This window comes from Leucoraja erinacea, chromosome 16 (assembly GCF_028641065.1).
Source record: "Leucoraja erinacea ecotype New England chromosome 16, Leri_hhj_1, whole genome shotgun sequence".
Lineage (NCBI taxonomy): Eukaryota > Metazoa > Chordata > Chondrichthyes > Rajiformes > Rajidae > Leucoraja > Leucoraja erinaceus.
Genome location: NC_073392.1, coordinates 32,149,324 through 32,169,618, shown reverse-complemented (window position 1 = coordinate 32,169,618; position 20,295 = coordinate 32,149,324). Strand labels below are relative to the sequence as shown.

The window sequence follows — 20,295 nt, the reverse complement described above, 5'->3', positions numbered from 1 at the left end:
ACCGAGCTGCCTGCCCCGACCGACGTGACCAGCCTGCAGCGTTTCCTGGGCATGGTCAACTACTTGGGAAAGTTCATCCCCGACCTCAGCGAGTTGAGCGCACCCCTGAGGCAACTGACGAAAAAAGACATTGCCTGGTCCTGGTTTCCCCAACACCAGCAGGCTTTCGACCTTCTCAAAACAAAGCTGATTAGCACACCGACTCTCAAGTTTTTCGATCTGCAACGTTCTATTGTAGTTACGTGTGATGCTTCCCGCTTCGGACTCAGCGCTGCCTGCCTGCAACTCCATGATGACAGCTCGCTGCAGCCCATTTCTTATGCCTCGCGTACCATGACAGACACTGAGCAGCGCTATGCACAAATCGAGAAGGAGCTTCTTGCAGTTGTATTCGCCTGCTCCAAGTTCAAGGACTTCCTTTTCGGTACCAGGTTCACCGTCGAGACGGATCATCAACCCTTGGTGACCATCCTCAATAAGCCCATCCACATCGCTCCAGCTGGACTCCAGCGCATGATGTTACAGCTCCAGCGGTTCGACTTTCTGATTGTGTACAAGAGGGGCACCGAGATGCATGTGGCCGACGCGCTGTCCCGGGCCCCCCCCCGGTCCTCCTGTGATAGGCACCCCTACGAGCAGGAGGATCTGCAGGTACTCAATGTCAACTTTGTTCCCTCTAAGCAGCTGCAGTGCCTGGTTGAGCACACCGCCAACGACCCCAACCTGCAACAGCTCGCAGCTGTCATCCAGCGGGGGTGGCCCAGCAGACGCACCTCACTGTCTGCGGGTGCCCACCCTTTTCTTTCTGGTCCGCGACGAGCTCGTGCTCCGGGACGGCATCATCATCAAGGGTCACAAGGTGGTCGTCCCTGCCTCCCTATACGACTTGTACTACAACGCTGCCCACATGGGGCATCCCGGAGCCGATGCCACCGTCTCACATGCCCAGGAACAATACTATTGGCCAGGCATGGCCAAGTACATTAAAGCCCGAGTAGCCTCCTGTCCTGATTGCAACACTCTTACCCCACATCAGCAACGCCAGCCACTTCTGCAGCAGCCTGCGCCTGCCATGCCCTGGACCTCACTGACTGCTGACATATTCGAATGGCGAGGCAAGCACTACCTGGTGTTGGTTGATTCATACTCCAACTGGTTCGAAGTGGACCTTCTCCCTGCTATCACCTCTGAAATGGTTATCAATAAGCTGTGCAGACATTTTGCTACCTTTGGGTCCCCAGTCCGCTTGCAGACCGACAACGGCCGTCAGTTCACCAGTGCAGAATTCCAGGCTTTCGCTGTGAAGTGGAACTTCACTCACTATACCAGCAGCCCCGAATACCCGCAGAGCAACGGCCTGGCCGAGCGAGCTGTCCGCAGTGCTAAGAATTTGCTCGAGCAGTCTCGTCTCTCCAATGGTGACTTCTACCAGGGTCTACTAAACCTTCGCAACATCTCACGGGACTCTACCATGCAATCCCCTGCCCAGCGCCTGATGTCCCGCATGCTTCGCCCACCGATGCCGATCGCTGAACAATCCTTGGTGCCCAAGGTCCTCCAGCCTGCGCACTCTTTTGTTTTCTGTATAAAAATTAAAAAATTCTGGAACAAGATATTTGAAATCTTCACAAAATTATTTAAAACAAAACTACTACCCAAAGCAGAATGGATCATTTTTGGAATATCGGAAGGTAACCCAGAATTAAATATGTTTCAAAAGAACTTACTTAATTATGGGCTAACAATGGGAAAAAAAGCTTATACTCAAATTTTGGAAAAATGCTCCAATACCAACAATAAAAATGTGGATTTCAAACATTTGGAATATTGTGAGCAATTTTGGGCTCTATATCTGAGGAAGGGTGTGCTGGCTCTGGAGGGGGTCTAGAGGAGGTTTACACCAATGATCCCAGGCATGAGTAGGTTAACCCACGATGAGCATTCACTGGCACCAGGCCTGTACTCGCTGGAGTTTAGAAGAATGAGGGGTACTTCATTGAAACATACAAAATAGTGAAAGGCTTGGATAGAGTGAATGTGGAGAGGATGTTTCCACTCGTGGAAGATTCTAGGACTAGAGGACATAGCCTCAGAATTAAAGGACGATCTTTTAGGAAGAAGGTAAGGAGAAATGTATTTAGTCAGAGGGTGGTGAATCTGAGAAATTGCTTGCCACAAAAGGCTGTGGAGGCCAAGTCATTGGATATTTTTACAGTCGAGATAGATAGATTCTTGATTAGTACAGGTGTCGGGGGTTATGGGGTGAAGGCAGGAGAAGGGTTAGGAGGAAATGATAGACCAGTGATGATTGAATGGCAGTAGACGTGATGGGCTGAATGGCCTAATTCTACTCCTATCCTTTCTGACCTCATGAAATATTCAATATCTTGACCACCTCACCTGCCTGTACTTTTTCCTAAAGGGATCTTATGAATTTTTCTGGCACAAGGAACAAATATTTTTTTCAGTCTTCAGTCTGAAGAAGGGTCACAACCCAAAACGTCACCCATTCCTTCTCTCCAGAGATGCTGCCTGTCCTGCTGAGTTTTTTTTTGTCTATCTTTGATTTAAACGAGCATCTGCAGTTCTTTCCAACACAAAAACATTTTTAAACTGTTTTCCTAGTTACGCATTACAATAATGTAAAAGTACATTTTTAGGTTTCTTTAATTCACGAATTATCCTGATTTAAGAAGGATTGCAAAGCTGAGTTCTTAGGTCATCATGGAATGCCATAAATGCTCTGGGGTTAGGGTTTAGTACTAACCTCTAGAAATCAGAGTCAGCAGTTGCTGCAGCTGGAAGTTACTAAGTGGGTCATGGTTGTGGTCATGATTTTCTACTTTACAGAATTTACTTTGGACTTTGGCAAAACATTTGCGATGATTTGATCCATGTAAATAATCCAAAAGTGTGCAGGAAACCCCCAAAAAAGAGGATTCTAGGATTGGTGGAATTGTGTATATTCAAATATACACTTCACAAGGGAGGATGCACCCTGAAGCCTACCTGTGCTGTAATTTACCCCATTAGACTTGTTGCCTTACATGGATGAACTAAGCACAGTGAGTTCTCCTAACATTCAGCACTAAACCTCCAATGGGTATAAGAAGACTTACAGAAGAAAGTCTTGATTAACTCCTGTGGAAGCTCATTAACTCACTTTCCAGCCACTGAAATTAATTTTTGCCTAGAGCCTCTTATGCACCCATATGGAACATTGACAATACCTTAAAGATATTCAAATGAAGGCACTTATTAGTTCATCCTATTGCTTGTTATCAAATATCTTTTAAATGATTTAACTAGTTTACTTACCCAATGCGTCCAGTTCTATAGGGCAAGCTGTATTACATTATTGTTCAATACTCCGTTATTCAGTTACTTGCATTGGGCTGCAATTGTACTTGTGCAAAGGTCAACATGTTCGATGCAATAATGCAACATAAGAGATGGAGTAAGTTTGAGTTGCTTTGATTTCTCGATGCCTTAAGTTTCTGATCTCATCATTGCTACTCATGGTTAGTGCTCAGAAGATTTCAGATTGTCTGCTTGCTTCCAGTTAGACAATTTACAAATCAGTAAAAGGAATGAGGGGGAAGATATCTTGTGAGAGCCTAAATACCAAATAACTATAATACATTACAATTATGTATTCTGTATGATCGGTAGATTAAATGGATCTTGGGACATGGTCCTGTTTAGAATGTAGTTTTAAGGCAATAATAATAATGTCTTCCCATGTAATCTTGACTTCTGAATTTATAATGGTTCATGTGTCATACTTATTATTAAATATTCTAACTGGAGAAAATTAATAGTTTGTTTTTCATGGAGGAAAGGTACTATGTTTCTTAAGGCAAACCTGATAACAGACAAAGCCATGTGCAATTTCAGGAACAATGACATCAATATTTGGGGTAACATATAAGAGCATAATAGCAGCAGGAATATGTATCTCAAGTCATTCATTAATATAATGACATTTTCCAGCACCAACCCTCATCATTTGATTCTCTTCCTTCCATCGAGGAGATTTATCGAAGACGCTGCCTCAAAAAGGCTGGCAGTATCATCAAAGACCCACACCATCCTGGCCACACTCATCTCCCTGCAACCTTCAGATAGAAGGTACAGGAGCCTGAAGACTGCAACAGCCACGTTCAGGAATAGCTACTTCCCCACAGCCATCAGGCTATTAAACCTGGCTCAGACAAAACTCTAAACATTAATAACCCATTATTTGTTATTTGCACTTTATCAGCTTATTTATTCATGTGTTTTTGTAGTCAATGCCTACTATGATCTGTGTGCTGAAGCAAAGCAAGGATTTCATTGTCCTATCAGGGACACATGACAATAAACTCACTTGAAGTTGTTCAGCCAGAGCTGAACACACCTCTCGGCATCTGCATACAATGGTGTCTGTCTTGTCTCTTCTTGTGCGTGGTGGTGGAAAGATTGGTGGAAACAGGGCCGCGACGTGAACGCTCTTTCCTTGACCCCATCTGTGTGCTCATGTTACTCCAGCTTTTTGTGTCTATCTTAGGTAAAACATACACTTAGGACAATGTGTTAGAGGAGCAGACAAGTATCATTTCAGTGGTCACAACTGTACAGGAGCTAATCGCTAATTTATTTCAATTAATCAACGGTGTGCTCCTGTGCTGAACGGTTCAATGTGACAGATGGAGGTTGCGGGATTCGAACTCGCATTCAACCACCCGCAGCGCTGGGCTTGGCGCGGCGAAGCCACGTGGTCTGGCAGCCGGGGCCGGCGAGTCCACGCCCTGCCCAGCCTCCCCCACCCGCGTCAGCCTGGATTGTGCGTTTGCGCCTGCGCCACGGAAGCAAAGCCTGCCGTGAGATGCAGTCCTTCACCCGGCGCCGTCCCATCGATACACTGCATCCGCCGCGCCTGTGCGGACTACAACTCCCGGCGGGCTGCACGGTGCCGGCCGAGCGGGCAAGGCAGAGCGTGGGTGTCAGAGGAAAGATGGTGGAAGTTTGCGCGTGGTTGTCCCCCCATCATACCCAGAAATTCAACAGCAACAATAAACATTTTGGTCACCAGCCGAGCCGTTCGTTGTTTATAAATCTCAGCGGTGTGAAGTCGAGCGCCAGGTCGCAGCGTCTGCCTTTTGTTGGCTGATAAAGAGCTCGGCGAGAGGGACCGGCCGCCCGGCCGCGCACAGCGGAGATGCCCAAGGCCCGGGGCCGGCCTGGCCGCAACAAGGGTGAGAGCTGGGTTCAGCAAGGGGCCACGGTGTCACTGGGAATGAAGGTTACGGTGCTGGGTCGAGGTCGTCGCCCCACGTGGGAAACGGGACCGGTCCGGTATCTACCGGCGGTAGGATCTCTGACCCTACAGGGGTGGGGTGGAGAGAGGAAGTTGTGCCCTTTGGATTGGGATGGGGGGGGGGGGACCTTGTGCTCTTTAGGGGGAGGGGGGGAGGACCTTGTGCTCTTTAGTGGGAGGGGGGAGGACCTTGTGCTCTTTAGGGATGAGGTGGGGGGGGGACCCTGTGCTTTTTAGGGGGGGGGGGAGGACCCTGTGCTCTTTAGGGGGGGAGGGGGGAGGACCTTGTGCTCTTTAGGGGGAGGGGGGAGGACCTGTGCTGTGCTCTTTTAGGGGGAGGGGGGAGGGACCCTGTGCTCTTTAGGGGAGAGGGGGAGGACCTTGTGCTCTTTAGGGGGAGGGGGGAGGACATTGTACTCTTTAGGGATGAGGTGGGGGGGGAGGACCTTGTGCCCTTTAGTGGGGTGTGGTAAGGTAGGAAGGACCTTGTACTCTTTGGAGAGAAGAGGACATTGCACCCTTTAGGTGTGGGGAGTTGGGAGGGACGTGTGCCCTTTAGGGATGGGTGGAGGACCTTGTACCCTGTGGGGGTGGAGGACCATGTACCCATGAGGGGCGGGGAAGGAAGGGCCAGACCTTTGTGTTCAAGAAGGAACTGCAGATGCTGGAAGATCGAAGGTACACAAAATTGCTGGAGAAACTCAGCGGGTGCAGCAGCATCTATGGAGCGAAGGAAATAGGCGACGTTTCGGGCCAAAACCCTTCTTCAGACTCCATCTATGGAGCGAAGGAAATAGGCGACGTTTCGGGCCGAAACCCTTCTTCAGACTTCAGACCTTTGTAGCCTTTACGGGTTGGAGGACCTTTGTACCCTGAGGGTTGAGAGGACCTTTGTACTCTTCAGGGGTGGGGTGGGAGAACCTTGTAACGTACCCTTTCAGGAGGTTAGAGTGTTAGTGTGAAGCATTTTCCAAAGATTTATAGTCAGGGCTCAGTATAGTTTTTATTTATTCACTTTTCATGGCCCCAGTTTTGCCATCAGGACTTAATTGTGCCTAATGTGTTTGGCGTGTAGACAAACAGAGAGAGAGAGTGCATGGATCTGTAACATTTGTCAAGTATATAAAGGGGCTGAAAGTTGGATCATATGCTGGTTTGTGTGTTTGGTCTGGATTCAGTATATCTCAGGTGTGCAATGCAAGTTAGAATTTAATGCGTGTCAGTCCAGTTCGGACAGCGTCCTGAAAAATAGTTGTCCGAACAGTTTGGAAGTCGGAAATGCGACTGCTCAGCAATATATTTAGATAAAAACAGAGGTCAACCAAGGTCAGCCTGTGGGCAGATGGGGCGTATAACTCCGCCATTCTGATTTCTATGTAAATAGAATTTCCACATAGCAGAGGGTGGCCGTGGCCTCACAGTAGCCAGCAAATCTCGCAAGGCTCATTCGTTTGCATGGGCTGTACATAATTAGAGCAATCTTAAGTGTAGGAAGGAACTGCAGATGCTGGTTTACACTGAAGATGGACACAAAATGCTGGAATAACTCAGCCCATCAGGCAGCATCTCCGGAGAAAAGGAATGGGTGGCTTTTTGAGTCGACCGGGAAGAAGTGTTTTGACCCGAAACATCACTTGCTGAGCTACTCCAGCATTTTGTGTCTATCCAGAGCAATCTTAACTTGGGGTGGGCTTGTATGCTGTTTTTAACAGATGATTTTAGGGTGTATTATGTAGCGAGATGTAAAATTAGACATATGCTTTGGTACTAGGTTTGAGTGTCCAGTCCAGATTTCATTGCCTTTCATGACAGAGATGGCAAGTGCTCAAGTAGTGCTAAATTATATTGCGTTTCCATACCATTGGAGCCTGAGAACAGAACCAAGGGACAAATGGATACCTCTTGTGTGTCCTAGGGGCATAGGCCCTCTCCCCAGAACCAAAGTCCCCTAATTTGGATAACCTCTTTCTGAATCTCCTCTATCTCTTCATTCTCCCCAATAATGTAGTAACCAGAACTGTGCACATTGCCCCCGAGTCCTTTTGGAGATGGATGCCTGGGTGGCTAATCCAAACTCCAAGGGTGACTTCTGGAACTTTTATTCTGTCCCCCAATCTAAGTCCACCCTGATGGTAACTCAACTTTGAAACGTTATAATCTTCAGCCAGCCAGACAAAACTACTGAATTCCAATGGATAATAGCAATGCCTTCTGAAAGTATTAACACTAGTGCAAATAAGAAAGTTACACAATTTGAAGTTCAAAATCATCTTTAATTTGTACACATTGTAAGGCATTATTAACTTACTTTTGATGAAATTCAGCCAGCAAACGCGATAATTCCCGATATTTTGGATCTGTAAATCACCACGGCAAATGTCAGCTGTTCACCTCCGCTGTTTTCTACCTTCAGTTCCCTCTTGTAATTACCTTACTTCCTATCTTTTTTTTTGCCTGAAAATTTAGGTCGCTGTGCTTCACGGTCACCCCGACTAGCACAGAAAATATCAGCTCAAAAATCGGCCGTTTTCCATGTTTTTAACGGGTGGGAAAGTGCGTGTTTCCCCATTCACTAACATGTACCGAACTGAGATATGTCCTCCAGTTAAAATTTTCGGTCACGTGAGGGGGGATCAACGCTCATTTGACCTTTGGTGAAATCACCATATAGCGGTACAGCAGGTTGTTAGTTGATCGTTACCGCAGTAAGGTGTGGCTATTTCTACTATGATTGGTTCACATGCAATAACCCAATCTACAACTAGTGTGGCATTAAGAAAGTTGCTTAAGGGGTTGGACAGGCTAGATGCAGGAAGATTGTTCCCGATGTTGGGGAAGTCCAGAACAAGGGGTCACAATTTAAGGATAAAGGGGAAATCTTTTAGGACTGAGATGAGAAAAACATTTTTTACACAGATAGATAGATAGATAGATTAAACTTTATTAAGTGGTGGTGAATCTCTGGAATTATCTGCCACAGAATGTAGTTGAGGCCAGTTCATTGGCTATATTTAAGAGGGAGTTAGATGTGGCCCTTGGGGCTAAAGGGATCAGGGGTAAGGAGAGAAAGCAGGTACGGGATACTGAGTTGGACGATCAACCATGATCATATTGAATGGCGGTGCAGGCTCGAAGGGCCGAATGGCCTACTCCTGCACCTATTTTCTATGTTTCTATGAAAGCAAAACTCCAGTGTCAGGAATCATATTTAGACAAAGGAAAATAACTGTGGCTGTTAGAAACCAATAGTTTCTGCTCTAGAATATCATCAGGTGAGTTTTAAGGATACCATCTCAATAACAGTAGCAGCATCTTAAATAATGAAGTAGTCCATGCAAAAATGCAGCAAGACCTGATCAACGTGGGCTGAAATGGGCCACAATAAATTTGTGAGCTAACAACTACAAATTATAACCTGGATGAGCAACTATATTAGATGAGAGTTCAGGAATGAGCTGAAAGAAGTAATGTTAATATTATAATTCATATTTTCTACAAATTCTAAAATGTTTCATGGCAGCAGACTATTTTTGGCCTATCAGTGTTGTCACAGCTAATTTAAGGCAGTGAGGTTAAGGAATCAATAAATGGCCAGATAAAGTGCAATCATTAACAAACAAAAAAAAGACCTTTTAAAGTTAATTTCCAACTGTTTCTTGATAGGCTCTTTAAGGCACAAACTACTACAGCTGAAGATGTCAGCCAAAATAGCTCATCTGGAAGTTACTTAGCCTGGCTTGAAATGCATGTTGCATAACCATTATTGTTTTTTCACTACTTTTCCGGTTTGGAAGAAATCGGTGCTTCTGTTCTCTTGAATTTAAGGAAAACATTAAAATACAGGTGCACAACCTTTTATCCGAAAGCCTTGGGACCAGACACTTTTCGTAATTCAGAATTTTTCGGCTTTCGGAATGGAAGATTTTTAGCGTAGATTTTAACGGCTGGCTCAGTGGTAGAGTGCTCGGCTCATATCCGCAAGGTCGCGAGTTTGCGCCTCGATCCCGGCAGTTACTCGATCGCGAGTTTGAGTCTTCAATGTAGTTTTTTCTTGCAGAATAGGAGAGAATAGGGAGGGTTAGGCTGGGATCATTCTCTGCGAGATAATCTTAGTGCGGGAGACAAGTGTAGGAGAGATGTACTGACTGTGTGGGCAGAACTTTGGAAGTAATTGCCCACCATTCTCAAAAGCCGCTGTGTCTCCCTGTCCCTCCAACTCCAGAGGAATCCGCTCCCCGATGGGCCGCTACGGCGACAAGTGGCAGTTCGCCCACAGCCCGAGCTGCGCCCCCTCATCCGCAACCCGGGTTCCTCTGGAGTAGGAGCGGGGCTGGGCTAGAGTTGTTGCTGGCTGTGAGTCTCTGGGATCTCCGTGCTTGCAGTGGGCCTGGGGGTCGGTGTCCCGATGAGGGGGGCGCAGCTCGGGCTGTGGGCGAACTGCCACTTGTCGCTGTAGCGGCGCATCGGGGAGTGGCTTCTGGTGGTCCTGACGTCTCTCAGCTCCTGTCCAGGGGGATGGCCGGAGACGTCAGGCCCAACAGGAACCCGCTCCCCGATGCGCCGCTACAGCGACAAGTGGCAGTTCGCCCACAGCCCGAGCTGCGCCCCCTCATCCGCAACCCGGGTTCCTCTGGAGTTAGAGCGGGGCTGGGCTAGAGTTGCTGCTGGCTGTGAGTCTATGGGATCTCCGTGCTTGCAGTCGGTGTCCCGTTGGTCCTGACGTCTCCGGTCACCCCTCTGGGCTGGAGCTGAGACTGGGAATTGTACCGCCCTTGCCCCCTCCCTCTGCAACTGCAAACAACCCCACAGTTCCCAGTCTCAGCTCCTGTACAGGGGGGTGGCCGGAGACGTCACAGCCCGAGCTGCACCCCCTCATCCGCAACCTCAAGACCAAGACGCACCTTGCACACCATCAGCTTCTGTCCCTACGGGGAGCGTGTTCCTCTGGAGTTGGAACGGGGCTGGGCTGCGGCTGGCTGTGGGTCTCTAGGATCTCCGTGCTTGCAGTGGGCCTGGGGGCCGGTGTCCCGTTGGTCCTGACGTCTCCGGTGACTGGCACTAGCTCCGACGTGAAGACAGTGCAAACCCCCCGCGCCGGTGCAATGGGCGGGGAGCTGGAGAGGGGAGGGAAGGGGTCACACACATGGCCGGGAAGCAGAGGGGTGTAGGTGGGGTGAAACTTAAGGGAGCGACAATTTGCTGCTGCCTGCACGCTGAGTTAAAAGGTTCTCATGCAAGACTCGCGATACACTGTGTATCGTGAGTCTACCGTGAGAACTTTTTAACTCAGCGGGCAGGCAGCAGCAGATTGTCAATTATTAACCCTCCCGCGCAATATACCCTCACCTTCTCTTTTATGAATGGGGATTTAGTTCCCCTTTCTTCGAGGACCGACCGGAGGTTCCGCTGTCACCTCTGCGGGCCGCCCTCGGTGAACGTTTTCAAGGACCTTTCTTCAAGGACTGAAAAAATGTCGCTATTCGGAGGTTTTCGTTATTTGGAACTTCGGATAAAAGGTTGTGCACCTGTATAGAACTTTGCAAATCTTCAATAGTGTGTCTGTACATTTGCTGATTAATGTAACTCTCCAAACCGACTAGAATGTCCAGATTATGTTTTTTAATGATACGGACATCTATCCAGGATGAAGTCAAATAAATATTATTCATTTTAAGGCTAGAAGAAAGTAAAATCACACGCATCATTCTCTCAGTCATCATCCAATGATACCTGCGTGTAAGTGTGTCTTTGTGCACATTAGTTGAAAATAAAATGTGCCCCATGGATGACCATTTTGATTTACATGCTTTAAGTTTAATTGAGTCGTCAAGTTTATTTGTCACATACACATACGAGATGTGCAGTGAAATTAAAAATGAAATGAGTCTATCATGCCATGAGTAATGGAAATGACTATTAAGAGGCTGCAAGTTAAACCTCAATAGATTATTTATTAGCCTTATAATTTTCCTCAATATTCATCCACATTTATCCAGTCTGGTCATGTCAAGGATGTGTAACATAACCACATTGGAATTATCTGCCACAGAAGGCAGTGGAGGCCAATTTAATGGACGTATTCAAGAGAGATATAGCTCTTGGGGCTAATGGATATAGGGAGAAAGCAGTAATGGGGTACTGATTTTGGATGATCAGCCATAATCATATTGAATGGCGGTGCTGGCTTGAAGGGCCAAATGGCCTTCTCCTGCACCTATCTTCTATGTTTCTATCAGTTCTATCAATCGGATTTAGAAGCATATTTTCCATTGCACAATACCACACTGACTCTCCCTAATCGATCCTGCCTTTTTCCAAGTGATCATGTATCCATCCCCAAGTTTTTCCAATAGTTTCCCAACTACTGATGTAAGGCTCCTCGACCCATAGTTTCGACTTATTCCCACTGCCCTTCTTGAATATGGGAACAGCATTAGCTACACTGCAGTCATCTTATACCTCTTGGCTAAAGATGATGCAAAAATCTGTCAGATTCCCTGCAATCTCCACCCTTGCTTCCTATAACATCTTGCATTGATTTCGTCAGTCCCTGGTCATTTGTCCACTGTAATGTACATCAATATATTGGCAGTGGCAACCATCACCATACACTGCCTCCCCCATTCTTCTCCTTAGTGAATACCGATGTAAAATATTTATTCAAGACACCACACATATCATCTGGCCCAACACAAAGACTTCCTGTTTGGTCCCTGGGGGACATATTATCTCCCTCGCCATCTTCCAATATATTGATAAAAGTTTTGGAATTCTGTTGGTCAGGGCTATTTCTAGTACCCATTTTACCTCCAAACTGTTTTTTAATAGAACAAGTCTGCAGCGCCATGATACCTGGAAGGCCACATTGCCCTTTTCTCTTGAGCATCAGAGGTTGAAGGGCGATCTGATAGAATTATATGAGATTATGAGAGGCATAGGTATGGTAGAGTCTGAACCGTTCTCACAAGTTGTATATGTCAAAGATCTGAGGGGTTAGTTTTAAGGTTGGAGAGGGGAAGTTTTTTTATACGGTGATGAGGGACACAAACACACTGCCAGGGGATGTAATGGAAGCAGACATGAATATGGCATTTAAGAGGCTTTTAGATGGGTACGTGGATATGCATGGGAATGGAGGGACATTGATCACATGCCTCGGCCGGCCCTCGGCGTCGGCGGTGATCCTCGGCGGTGACAGTGGACCCTCAACACTGGTGATCCTTGATGGCGACGGTGGACACTGAACGGCGGTGGACCCTCAGCGGCGGTGAGTCTTGACAGCAGCAGTGGCGCCTCGGCGGCGGCGGTGGGGCCTCGTGTTTGACGGAGCCTCACAGCGATAGTGGTGAAGCCTGCATTTGCTGGTTGATGATGGTGTGGGGAACCACTGTGAGGAGGAAAAACAATAGAGGACCTGGTGTGGGGGGACTATTGAGAGAGGGAGAACAATGAAGGCTCCAGTGGATGCGAGCCGGCTGCCAGCCGCGTGTTAGTCATTTTCTACTTTTAGTTTTTTTAGTATGTCCCAATGTGTGTTTTTAATGTTTCTCGGTGTGTCTTGTGTGGGGGGTGGTGTGCGGGGGTAAGGGGGAAACCGCTTTGGTAGCCTTTTCCACGGAGAGGCGACTTTTTCCATGTCGCCTCCCTTGCGGCCTACACAAAGGATCGGTGCGGCCTTTCACGGAGACGGGCCCGAGGCTTCAGCAGCGGGGGGTCGCCAGAAGGGAGCGCTCCGATTGTTGGCCCGCGGCAGCCTGAAGCCGTGGTCTGCGGAGCACCAGCTGGCGCGGCCTACTTCGAACTGCGGGTGCGGCGGGGACTTATCATCCGGAGCAGGATACCTCGCCGGGGATCCCTGGAGAAGAGCTCTGACGCCATCTTGAAGCCGCGGTCTCCGGTAGGGAAGCACCAATTCAGGACTTACCTTGTCTGCACATCTGGCCGCCCGCAGCGGTGACTGCGGAGGGTTACGGGGGAAAATGGAGGAGGACTGACTAAACTTTGTGTCTTCCACCACAGTGATGAATGCTGTGGTGGATGTTTGTGTTAAATTTGTATTGTGTGTTTTTTATTGTACTGCTGCTGGCAAATTCATTTCACTGCACTTTATTGTTTATGTGATGAATAAATCTGACTATTGACTTTAACTTTGTCAGTGCTGCTCATGGTAAGTATTTGAATACCTTGGGTACGCAAGTAAAGGATTTCACTAAAGGCACATTAAACTATTCCATTCTGCATGCAGGCAGAGATTAGTTTAACTTGTCATCATGTCTGGCACAGACATTGTGGGCCAAATGCCCTGTTCCTGTTGTACTGTTCTAAACTCTATACCTCCATTACATACATGTCCATGTGCCTGAATAAATGCTTGAGCATCGCTATTGAATCGGCTTCCATGGATCCCCTCCACTACCCCATCCCTGCACTTCACAGCAGTACTTTTCAAGCATCTATCTCAATGTAATAAAACAAACAAAAAATGCTCTGTACATTACCTGTCAATTTCCCCCCTCTCAGCTTCAAGCTGTGCCCTCTAGTATTTCACAGTTCCACCTCTGGGGGAGAAAGCCCTTCGCCACTGTAAGACCTTGACTCTGATTTTGTTCCCCATGTTGCATCCAAATCCCTACCTGCTGTCGCACTGTCATTGCTACTCTCCATCTCAAAACCACAGAAATGAGTTATATATTGGTTGTTGAAACATTAATATTGATATAGAAATCCATCTTTCAGACCCTGGAAAATTAATTAAATGTGTTAATTAGTTATTGTCATTTTCACATTCAAACGATACAGTAGTTCATTTTCTGTAATTTTTATTTATTCTTTTCATGTGCCTGCTTACAAGTAATCTTGCATGTTTACCATTGAAAGCATCTTTCATATGCTATTTTGCCTCGTATCTACAAATGCTTGGCAATGTGGTCATTTATTTGTACTGAAAACTTTGCGACCGTTAATTAACATTATTGGGAGAGTTTCTTCATATCTCCCTCTCCTTCCCCATTTAGCGTGCAAATTATGATTTTTTATGTGTTGAAGAAAGCAGTTTTCCAATCGCCAAACTTTTTTCTAGGTTGTTTTTATGCATGGCATGGTTCATTAGATAGAGTATGCAAAGGTGGTTGATTTACTTTTTCCCCAAGCTGTTGGATTTGAACAAAGAATGGGAAAGGCATCTGTACTGTTACTGATGTTAGAATCTTACAGGTCAACGACAACATGACTGGCTTGGAGCTTTATTTGGACAGATGTTAGTAATATGCCCAAACTCTCTCCCCAAAATTTCTGGAACTGCTTCAATTTTAATTTGTTGCCAACTTTATTGGGCACCATCCAAATGTATTTCAGTTCAGTTTGCTTTTAGAATACATGTTAATGAATTTGATTCCAGAGAGCTTAATGTCAGAAGCTTTTTCTTGAAAATCGATTGCAAGTTTCTTCTTGCTATGTAAATAAATGTAGTTTGGAGTAGACTCCTATATTCAAACTGTATAGCAATAGAGTAAGCCCTTGTTGTAGCAGACCGCTTTACAATATGTTTTGGTTATAGCAGACGGACCCCGACCTGCACCGGCTCCACAGCAGCTTAAAGCTCAGGCTTTCGAGGGCCTCTGCCTGACTTTGAAGCTACACCAGCAAGCCCTTTTTCACTGCCCATGGTCCAGTTGAAGCGGCTGTTGCCAATCACTTTGTAGCCCATGGGAACAGCGCTTTCTTCAGAACGCTGCCACCGACAGGACGTGCCCGATCACATGGGACTCCCTCCACTCTCACCCACTGCATTGTCTGCTCCCTGCTGCCTCGTGTTCACTTGGCCCCTTCCCTCCCCCCACCACCTCCATCTTCAGAAGCGCCAACATACTCCGCCTTGGAAGCGGCAGCTGGTGTGCAGGTAGGGAGCCCCTCGGTGACTGAGCGTGTCCTGTCGCTGGGAGCAGCACTGAAGAAGTGCTGTCCCCAGGGGATACAGAATGCCACAACAGTAGCCACGTGAACCAGTAAAGAAGGACTCGTTGTGCAGACCAGCGGCATCGTTGCCTTGTTTTAAGGTGAAAGGACACATTGCTGGAGTAACTCAGCCGATTGAATCAGTCCAAAGAAGGGTCCTGACGTCACCTATCCTTGTTTTCCAGTGTGCTGCCTGACCCGCTGAGTTACTCCAGTACTTTGAGTCCTTTTGTGTATTAACCATCATCTGCAGTTTGATGTTTCATCCACAAACCCCCCCCACACCCCGGTATGGCCCGTTATAACGAGGGTTTACTATATTTCTGTGCGCAAGTTTTCCAAGTAAGTGTTATGTAAGCAACTCTTCCTTTATTGATGTCGGGGCTCTATTAACCGAACCTGTCAGTCCAGCAGTGCTGTACAGTTTCCAATTTGGAATAAACAGTGACTCCCTAAATTGCTGCCCTAAAATCGCTTTCTGTTCCACTTTCTCCATCATTATATGCAATTGCATAGTTCTCAAGATTGCCTCCACCTATGAATGAAATAAATAGTGTCAGCTCAATAGGTGGGGGAATGCGAAGTCGTCATTGTCTAATATACCAATTATACCAAGTTACAATGACACCAGACCAAATTCAACAAAAATAAAAGGGACATTAATATCAGGATCAATATCTTGGGGTCACCGTTGACCAGAAATGCATAGACCAGCCATAAATGTTGTGGCTTCAAGAGCAAGTCAGAGGCAAGGTGGTCTGTGACAAGTGAAAAGGAATATGATGGAATCTTCCCGTCTTTAAAAAGAAGGAATCTATTTAAAATATATGCAAGGAATAAATTAATTAATAAAAGCCCATAGGGGTGGGCAAATTATTGGAATTAATTCTGAAACCTTACATTTGAAAAGGCACAGTGTACTCAAGGACATTCGGTATGGATTAATGATGGATTTGCCATTCCCTGAACCTAGTGTCCATTGTCAGACTTTCTTTGCATTGGATTATTGCATGTTGATCATTGATATACATATTCTGCCTGAAAAGAGGATTTTTTTAATCTTCTGAAAATAACCTAGTTGTGTCCCAGTTTGCAATTTAAACCAGTCCCATGTGATTCAATTCAATTTGTTTAAGAAGGAAGTGCAGATGCTGGAAAATCGAAGGTAGACAAAAATGCTGGAGAAACTCAGCGGGTGAGGCAGCATCTATGGAGCAAAGGAAATAGGCAACGTTTCGGGTCGAGACCCTTCCTCATTTCAATTCAATTGTTTGGCTAAATAAATGAAAGTGTCTTGAATGCTTTTTTACTTTGCACTGCTGCAGATTGATTTTCACTTGCTGCATTTGATTTTACCTGACTAGTTCCTACTGTTAATCTTATGGTTAATTTTTATGACTTTCAACTTTCTTGATGAAGACATAAAACGATAGCACAAAAAGCAAAGAGCTTCATACCCAGCCCCATGAAATTGCTCACAAAACTTTTCAAATTGCAATTTCATCTGTCGCTCAAATATATTTACTTCCAGTCCGCAAATCATCCCTGGATCCAAATGGTTGCGAACCATTTAAACTACTCTTCCCATTCCCATACTGACTTATTGTCCTGGGCCTTCTCCATTGCCAGACTGCGGCCACAGCCAAACTAGAGGAATAGCTGGATGTGCACCCATTTTCCCATTGCACTTCCCCTGTCCCTCCGGCAAATAATTTTTCCTCTGGCTTTATGTTTTGCACATCTTCTATCCTCGTCTCCTTACCTCTAACTGTTTGTCTATTCATCTCTTGCCTTTGTCCAACCATCTGCCAATCCAAAATGCCTCCCACCTATGTCCACTTGCCAGGCTTTGTCCCGTCCCAACCTCTCTTCCAGCTTTCTTCCCCCTACTACAATCAGTCTGAAGAAGGGACCTGACCCAAAACTTAATCTATCTATGTTCTCTTGCCAAATGCCTCTCAAAAATCCACATGGGTAAAATATGACGCTTCTCAGCAGCCCTTCTCAAAATATATAATCAGATTAGTCATCCATGGTTGTTGCTGGGGCTGCAGGTATCTTCTGTTGGGTAGGCACTTGATTTGTGGCAATATCCAAAAGGTCAAGTGTTTTATTGCCATGTCCCAGATATAACAATGAAATTCTTACTTGCTGCAGCACAACTGAATATGTAACCATAATACACTGTAAACAATATGGAAAAACGAGAGAGAAAAAAAGGGGAAAAAATTAAGGCTGAGTCAACTTAACTGTGTTGGCCTCAGTTATGTTTTCCTTTGGATATGTTGTTGGGAGGGTGCATTTCGGATTTGAACTATTTGGGTTACGAACAGTTCTCGGGAACAGAGCTGGGGTGGGAAAGGGGGTGTGTCAGTAGATGGAAGCGTCAGAGAGTTTGGAAAACCCTAACCTTTTCAGATCCTTGTGTAGAAATGCATCCTTCTACATCTCAACTTTCAAACATCACAGCATAACCTCTGAATTGTGTCTCTTTTATCTCGGCTGCTTAACTTTTTATTTGATCCGTTACAGCGTTCTTTACTGCCTAGGGCATGTTTTGGAAAAGTCTAAAATCTTCCATTGTGTTGTCATTTATAAAAAAACTCTTCCCCTTAACACGTTGAGAACGTTCTAGGTCGTCACTTACCTTGAGGCACTCCACAGTTCTCAGACAACCGGTTTCACCCTCTAAGCTCTTCAGAACATTAGTTAAAAGATAATATAACTTATTATTTTCAAAATTCACACACGCATAAATGCTACTTGTCACAGTCCAGTTGAGAAAGCCATACTCAGAAAGGAGGCAGCATGTTAATGTCAATGACATTTGCAAAATAAAAAACAATATTGATATGGAAATGCCCTCATGAATGAATAATCAGACCTAAATATGCTGTTGATTGGATGTATACAGTGTTCCATTCAAACAATTTCATAATCAGACTAACATTTTCCCCCAAATCAAAAATCAATTTGAAGTAAGTTAAATGATTGAAAATAATGTCTTTCAGGAATAACTGTAGAACAAATATGAATAAATTACCTTTATTCTCAGGCCTGCAAGTTGTTTTATGGACTGGAGTTTGTAATATAGAAGGTACTTCATGTACCAGAGATTATACAAAAGATTATAAAAGCACATTATACAAGATGTGCTAAGATAAGGATACCATTGCTGAGTGTTGTTAAGTACTGTTGAAATAAAATATTTTGTTGTTGGGTAATCTAATACCTTATGCAATTTGGCATCAATGTATATTGCTTGTTTGTTCTAGTGCTTAACCTGGAAGGAAAGGCTATAATTTAATTTGTATCGGCTTGCTTCAGCTTTAAAAGGGTTGGCCAAGGAAAATGTATTTCAGACCTGAGTAAGTCTGTAGGAATATAGGGAAAATACATTTCAGGAAAATTGTTTAGGGAAAGTGGCTGCTCTCTGAGCTAGTATAGTTGATGGGCTGAAAGACGCCAACATCATAAAGGAATACAGATACATAGGAAGTTTCTATTAATATTTAAGAAAAAGAAAGAAGTATATATAAATAGTAATCGCTGTCTAGGATTCTGCCTCCTGGGTTTTCTAAAGTACTAGATATTCCCATAGTGGATATTATAGACGCCCTTTGTTAATCTATGATTTAAACAACATTTTCAATCAGTAATGACAGCTGTGACTCAATATTTGTCTTTGCAAATGAATGTAGGTGACTTTGTTGCTGATGGCTTCAAGAGCATTCAGATACGCTTTCACCTCTAGATTGTAGTTAGCGTATTATAATGGGTGTTTAAGAGGAGCTAATTCATATTCAACTCAGGAATAGGAGTTGGCTGCTTGGCCCTCTGAGTTTGTTCTGCTGATCTCAGATCACTATGTATCTCAACACCTTTTGGTAAACAAAAATTAAAAACGAATTAATATATTTATTGTATATAGTTTTGGCTCAGAATGAGTTTCAGCCGTCTATCACTCTTTGTTTAATCGGTTGGGTACAATTTTAAAAGTAACTAGACCAATGGCAGACCCGTTGGGTCTGCTCCCCCAACGCAGCCGTTCCCTACCCGTAGCCGTTCCCTACCCGCAGCCCCCATGGGAGACGTGGTCCTCGAACTGAAGCCGTCCTTGAAAGGCCAAATTAAATGGCGTCTCTTGAGGTTGAAATGCGGGCGCCAGCAGCCGTTATGGTCGCTGGCCAGCAGGAGTCGACAAAATGAGTGAGTGGGGGGGGGGGGGGGGAGAAGGATTTGATTAAAAACGTGTACTTAAAGGGGACGAAATGTAATGAGGAGCAGATACTTAGAAAGAAAAGCGAAATCTCCCATCGAAATGGAAAAGATGTGGGAGATTGTGCGTCTAGATTCGGCGTGGCAGTGAATCAAAGGAAGAAAGTAAAAGGATCCATTCCGATTGTACATCTGCGAGCATCGGCCATTCCGATTGGACATCTGCGAGCATCGACCATTCCGATTGGACATCTGCGAGTATTGGGCACGAATCAAAAGGCAGAAAGGCAGCCAGTCGTCAGGCACAGAGTTTTATAGATAGATAGATAGATAGATAGATGTCTCTTTAATGGGCTCTTGGCTGCCTACGTAAAATCTCTCTTGCTTGGTCCTTGACCACCTCCCCTTTCAAGTTGTAAAGAATGTAATCATCCCAGTTCCACAGAAGCCTGTCTTATGTAATATTCTCATAAAATGCCTCTTGGTAACATTCAGATGAGTCATGGAGTAATACAATGGCCCTTGGAAACAGGCCCTTCGGCTCAACTCAATGTCCCATCTACCCTAGTCACACTTGCCTGCGCTTGGGCCATAACCCTCCAAACCTGTCCTACCCATGTACCTGTCCAACTGTTTCTTAAACAATGGGATAGTCCCAGCCCCAGCTACCTGCTCTGGCAGCTTGTTCCATACACCCACCACCCTCAGTGTGATAAAGTTACCCCTCGGATTCCTATTAAATCTTTTCCCCTTCACCTGGAACCTATGTCCTCTGGTCCTCGATTCCCCTACTCTGGGTAAAAGACTGTGCATCTTCCCGATCT

The 20,295-nt window shown here is 45.5% G+C and overlaps 1 protein-coding gene across 2 annotated transcripts in view; it reads left to right on the top strand.

Moving 5' to 3' along the window:
* The first annotated feature begins 4,948 nt into the window (after positions 1-4,948).
* The window catches only part of LOC129704753 (interferon-related developmental regulator 1-like), a 40,440-nt gene continuing 25,093 nt past the window's right edge, over positions 4,949-20,295 (top strand). For both annotated transcript variants that reach the window (XM_055648071.1, XM_055648070.1), the window contains exon 1: positions 4,949-5,237. In XM_055648071.1, coding sequence (XP_055504046.1) covers positions 5,201-5,237 — 37 coding nt within the window. In that variant the 5' untranslated portion in view covers positions 4,949-5,200. The remainder of the gene's footprint in view (positions 5,238-20,295) is intronic.